The following is a 6,223-nucleotide window of genomic DNA, read 5'->3' as shown; positions in this document are numbered from 1 at the left end:
TGATAGAATTAAACCGTACCTAGAACATCGATCATATACAAACAGCTCACATGGCCCTCTTGCTCGTCGTATGTACTATAGTACAGTACTACACACTATATACTAGTACAACATATTAGTAATATACTCTCTCATTTCCTAAATGTTTGACACCATTGACTTTTTTAAACATGTTTGACTGTTCGTTTTATTCAAAAACTTTTGTGAATAAATGAAATGATAGAAAAGAATTAACAATTACTTAAATTTTTTGAATAAGACGAACGGTCAAATATTTTTAAAAAAGTCAACGGCGTCAAATATTTTAGGATAGAGGTAGTAGTTAGATATGTACACCATTATTAGTGTCCAAGTAAATCCAAAATGCAATTATTTTGCCACGCCCATACAACGATGTACTAATTAAAGAACATGCATCTCTAGCTACCACGACACGTCGACGCCTGGACCCTTGAATAATGCAGGTATCGAAAAGATTATGCTTCTAATCACCTGTAACTAATTAAACTAGTACAGTCCCTCAGTTTTAAATTACTCAGCGTTTTAAGATTTTCCTAAATCAGAAATCCGTACATATGTCCATCTAACTCTAAAATAAATCATATAGTTTAACTATCTTTTTACCATTACACATGCAACAACATACTCACACACTTCCATACACACGCCTCCTGACATAAACCAACGACATCTTACTAAAATTTATTCGTGTGTATCAGTATTTCAATCATGATGGATGAAGCCAACAACATTATAAGGTTAATCTTTTTAGATTCACGCTCTCGTAATAAATATATAATATTCCAATATTATTAACCACACAAAATTTTAAATTATAAACGTTTTAAAAACAACTGTTTTAACTTAGCATAAAATTAGCGACGAGTAATTTGAAAATTGGGAATAATTTAACAATTAGACGTGAGATTTGACTTTGCCACATCACATGCGTGTGCCTCCCTTTATATGCTCTTCTCTCCTCTTCCTCTTGCCTCGCGAGCTCACGTCAACTACTCGAATTCGAGCTCGTCGGCGAAGCAGCAGCAGCCAGCTGAGTGAGGCAGCTAAGCTTTTGATCGATCGATGGGCAACGCGATCGCCGGCGGGAGGCGGCGGACGGCGAGGGTGATGACGGTGGACGGGACGACGTACAAGTACAGGCCGCCGGCGTCGGCGGCGGCGGCGCTGCGCGACCACCCGGGCTACCAGGTCCTGGAGTCGGAGGAGGTCAGGCGCCTCGGGATGCGCGCGCGGCCGCTCGACGCCGACGCGCCGCTCAAGCCCGGCAAGCTCTACTTCCTCGTCGAGTTCCCCCGCCTCGCCCGCGCGCCGCGGCGGACGTGGTCGGGCGCGCTTGTCCATGTCGGCGGCGCCGGGGAGAGGTTGGAGAGCATGATGCTGTCGCGGCGGTCGGCGTCGGACGTGGCGGCGTCGCCGGTGTCGTCGGTGGAGGCCGGCGAGGGCGGCGCGGTGCGGCTGCGGATGCGGCTGCCCAAGGCGGAGGTGGCGCGGCTTGTGAAGGAGAGCCGCGACGCCGCCGAGGCCGCCGAGAAGATCATGCAGCTCTGCGTCGACAGGGACCACAGCTCCGCGCCGGCCACCCCCGTCCTCCGCCGCCCGCCGCCGCTGGCGCTGCCGCTGCCGGCGGCGCTCGTCTCGTCGGACAAGAAGAAGGTCGCCGACAAGAAGCAGGTAAGGAACAGCATATAACATACTCTCTCTGTTTTCTAACCCTTTGCTCTGTTTCCTCTGCTTCGAATTCAAACCACAAAAATGGCAGAAATTTTCAAAAATCTTCGACAATGCCATGTTTCATACTCTCTGAAACCTCTTCGAAATGTATGTGTTCAGCGGCAAAAGAACAATTAAAGAATCAAAATTTCAGGTCAGAAGTTGAAGTAATCGAAGTGTTCATTAGTAGATTAACCACCGAGCACTTTCAGCTTGAAATTTTTAAACCTGACTATACCAACTTTTAGATTGAAAATATTTTTTTTTCAGCTCAGTGGTACTAAAAAGGACTATGATAGCAGATAACAGGATCTATCAGAACTGCAATCTGTTTAGAAAACACTAATAGCTTGTTGTTAAGAGGATGACGATTACTTTAAGTCATGTCTCGCGTCTTGACAATTTTTACGGTGTTCTCTAGTGATATAATTGTTCCTATTAGTGGTAATACCGGTGCTATTATTAATACTACCAGTAGTCACCACCGTTAATATGCTCGTAGACCAATGATTCAGAATTTTTTTTTTTCTATTCGATCGTGTATACTCCATGGATCGGAAGTGCAAATCACTATCCCATTATTAAAAATAAAAAAAAACAATCTCAATCCATCACTTCAACTTTCCAACAATTAGCAATGAGTTGTCCATGATTCGTTGACTTCCCCTAATCCAAATCCACTTTGTGTCAGAATTTCACTACTCCTTCACATGGTTTAGGTGGTGCAGAGCTGTGCATGCAACAAGTGAATGAACTTGCTTTTCTTTCTAGTTGCCTACTCCTCTCCTTCACCCTGCGTTTGAAACATGGTCTCATGAACAGTTTTGAAACAAAGGGAAAATTAAAAGAGATATCCATGGTGACCTAGAATAGTTGGGTTGATGTGTCCATGCATGTGATATGGATGAAGGGGACATGCATATGTGTCAATGGAGGACCATGTGCAAGGGCTTAATTGGTTTAGTTAGTTAGAAGCATATATTGTGTGAACAAGTTTGGTGTGGCACTTAAATGAGGCCTTTGAAAATAATTGGAGGGGTCATACATATATTGATCATGATCTCCAACTCCCAAAGTTAAGAGGGAGTAAGTCAAGTCATTATCATGATAGTGGCCGTTGATGTTCAGAGATCAGTGCAGTAGTTAGTAAATCTTTTTTTAGGGATGTAAGCGGGCTTTGAAGCACACCTAATCATTACTCCCTCCGTTTCATATTATAAGTCGTTTTGACTATGTTGAAAGCCAAACTACTTCAAATTTAATCAAAATTATAGAAAAAAATATTAACATTATGAAAATATATTCAATTATCGACTTAATGAAACTGATTTGGTGTTGTAATATTACTATATTTATCTACAAACTTAGTTAAATTTAAAGTAGTTTAGCTTTGACCAAAGTCAAAACGACTTATAATCTGAAATGGGGGAGTATTATGAATATTTTATAATGATCTAATAAAAAGTATTAGTATTACAGTGGAATGTCCTCTTATAATTTCTTGCTAGTGACCTAGGCTGTGTTCGGAACTCCAAGTTCCCAATACTCTCCTCTCGTTTTTCACGTGCGCGCTTTTCAAACTGTTAAACGGATCGTTTTTTATAAAAAGTTTCTATACGTAAGTTGCCTAAAAAAACATATTGATCCATTTTTGAAAAATAAATTAGCTAATACTTAATTAATCACGTGCTAATGGATCGCTCCGTTTTTCGTGCGTACTGTTAGAGTTACTCAGGCATCCGAACACAGCCCTAGTGTGCAGAGTAGTGTCTGTGTTACCTTGTTGCATATGAGGTTGTTAGGTGCTTCACGTATTAACCAATTCATGCAAAAGTTTAAACTGATCAGGAAAAAATATATAAAAGATGATAAAACATAGTTAATGGTTCATTGAGATGTTTATAACTTTATATATTCCATTGATCAAGTGGTTGAGTTCCTACTAAAGAAAGGTCAATATGGCAATGGTCAACTTAGAAGAGTGCTTGCTTTAAATAGGTAAATTTCGCATGTAGAGGAGTTGCTAGGAAGAGTAATTTGAGGTCAAATGATGAGCAAGTAAGTCTAATGTACTTGAGTACTAGTACTACTAATACAACTAATCACACGTGCTTAGATTCTGGCACTTGGTTAATTAGACTGAAACTGATTAACCACGTTGTTTACGCGAATCGATCGATCATGACATGTTGGTTTTTTTTCTAGAGAGAGTTTTAATTGCAAGAGTGGACTTCATGTAGTACTAGGTACAGCTAGTAGCTGGCTGCTACGTGGAAGCTGTCAATGCATTCTCCATTCTCCAATGTCAATTGTGTACAGTATCATTAACGAATACTCCCTCTATTTTTTAATAGATGACGCCGATGACTTTTTCTCACACATTTGACCATTCGTCTTATTCAAAAATTTTATACAAATATATAAGATATAAATCACACTTAAAGTACTATGAGTGGTAAAACAACTCATACAAAATAAATTATAATTACGTAAATTTTTTGAATAAGACGAATGGTTAAACATGTGAGAAAAAGTCAACGGCGTCATCTATTAAAAAACGGAGGTAGTACATTAGAACAGTGATTAATTTAGAGGGACAGGTCTTGGACCTCTCGTGTTTATGAAGTTGATGGAACTAAACCTAAGTTAGATTACACTCCAATGTACTTCTAAAACATCAGGGTTGTCTATCTACAACTACTTTAGAATCTATGCTTAAATACTATGGCGTTGTTAGAAGAGGTATAGGGTCTGTTTGGGGGAGTTTTAGATTATGAGAAGCGGTTGTTTGGTAGCCAGCTTCTGACAATCTGGAAAAGCTCTGAAACCCAGCTTCTCCAGCTTTTGGCTTCTTAGTTCATTTTTCAGAATTTGTAAAGGTGTGGACTGTTTGAGGCAGCTTCTAACAGAAACAGCTTTTGGAAAAAGCTGCAGCTGGGACAAGCTCCCCCAAACAGGGCCTTAGACGCTTGCGGCTTCTTTCAGAATCTTCAGCTTCCTAAAGTAGTCTAACTTCTAAACAAGATTTCAATAGTTCATAGTTATAAAAACTAGAAAATGAATCAGAACATAGAAAGTAGAAAACTCAAATTTTCTATATTCTCACGAGTAGTTGAAAAAAAATCACAAGCTCCCCTGTCCTGTGTTCTTTTGGGAAAAATTGAAGTCTGAACTTTTTTTGTTCTCTACACACATAAGAAATGTAAACGTATCTGAACTTTATCTGAACTGGTCAACAGTTCCTCTCGATGAAACCAGCTTATGGCCGGCATTGGAGTGTCGGTTAGGCCGTCGAATCGATCAAACGGTGCAGTTAGTCGTCCTCTGTCCTGACGGACACAATCATGGCCGGTCAGAAAGGGATCCAAATCCATGGATAGCTTCTGATTCAAGCACAGGCTGCAAAAGCAGCGCACACACCACACAAAAGCCATTCGTCCTTGTCCGAACGAAAGCAATCCGAATTAATCCCCTCTAGCTAATTGACACCAAATCAAAACACACCTAGGAGGAGAAGCAGATGCTGTGGAATGTTTAATTTCATGCGCTTTGAATTAATCTTTCTGAAATATATGTTTTCGTTCTGAACTTGGTTTCTCTTGTGTGTTGATTCCTTGGCAGAAGAAGGCGAGGTTTATGACTGACGTACCTGACGAGATCATCGGCTTCTGAACATTTGATGATCGGCATTATTGCATGCAAATCACCATGAAACAGTAGTGCAGATGGATGGAGGCGAATTTTAGAGAATTAATGTTTTCAGGGAGGAGATAATGAGATGGATCGATTACTATCGCGTTTGCAGGTTAATTGGGAGCAATGAGTACTGACACGAGAAGCTGCGATGTGAAGATATGAATGGCTTCCTGTCTCTCCCAGCCTGACGAAGTCTTGTCATCTGCAGCTGTAGTAGCCTTATCTGAATATTTATCTGATATTTCTTGTCGTCAGAAACGGCTTAGAATTAGTTGGTGATTGACTTTTGGTGTGTAGGAAAAGAAGAAAAAAAAACAGAAAAGGAACAGATGCTAAAGGTGTTGTGGTGTGTGTGTGTGTGTCAGTGTGATCATGGACTGCTCGGTGTACATATTATTGTCCGGTTACTGTGGATCTCCCTTTCTTTCTTTTTGCTACTGATGTTATCCTTTTTTTCTTAGTGCGCATCTTGTTGCATTCATATGGACTTTGACCGTGGATAAAGATAAGGGATTTTTTTCAACTTTGGAAAGCATGGATGATCGCTATTTAATCTCAGTGGATGTGCCGAGGATTGCTTGGATAACATATCAACCAAACAAATTACATGTGTATATCTACTCGTGGATACAAAGGCCGAATTTCGACCTACATACTCCCTCTATTTTTGAATAGATGACGCCGTTGACTTTAGACATATGTTTGACTATTCGTCTTACTCAAAAACTGTATGCAAATACATGAGATATAAATCGTGCTTAAAATACTTTTACTGATAACATAACTCACATAAAAA

General features: G+C 40.2%; 1 protein-coding gene across 1 annotated transcript; it reads left to right on the top strand.

The window, feature by feature from the left end:
* The first annotated feature begins 969 nt into the window (after positions 1-969).
* LOC127782905 (uncharacterized protein At1g66480-like) lies at positions 970-5,950 on the top strand. Its single transcript, XM_052310182.1, has 2 exons — positions 970-1,692; positions 5,353-5,950. Exons 1-2 carry the CDS (start codon positions 1,084-1,086, stop codon positions 5,401-5,403), a joined length of 660 nt encoding a protein of 219 aa, XP_052166142.1. The 5' UTR covers positions 970-1,083; the 3' UTR covers positions 5,404-5,950.
* The last annotated feature ends 273 nt before the right edge of the window (positions 5,951-6,223 follow it).

The sequence above is a fragment of the Oryza glaberrima genome, chromosome 8, assembly GCF_000147395.1.
Source record: "Oryza glaberrima chromosome 8, OglaRS2, whole genome shotgun sequence".
NCBI classification, from domain to species: domain Eukaryota; kingdom Viridiplantae; phylum Streptophyta; class Magnoliopsida; order Poales; family Poaceae; genus Oryza; species Oryza glaberrima.
Note: the sequence above shows the minus strand (reverse complement) of the source record. Positions and strands in the feature narration are given on the sequence as shown.

What these genes read in the sequence shown, in the direction of transcription:
- LOC127782905 (XM_052310182.1), top strand. Translation starts at nt 1,084, where the DNA reads ATGGGCAACGCGATCGCCGGCGGGAGGCGGCGGACGGCGAGGGTGATG. An exon ending in AGGTCGCCGACAAGAAGCAG is followed by an intron (nt 1,693 to 5,352) that starts GTAAGGAACAGC and finishes ATTCCTTGGCAG; the next exon opens with AAGAAGGCGAGGTTTATGAC.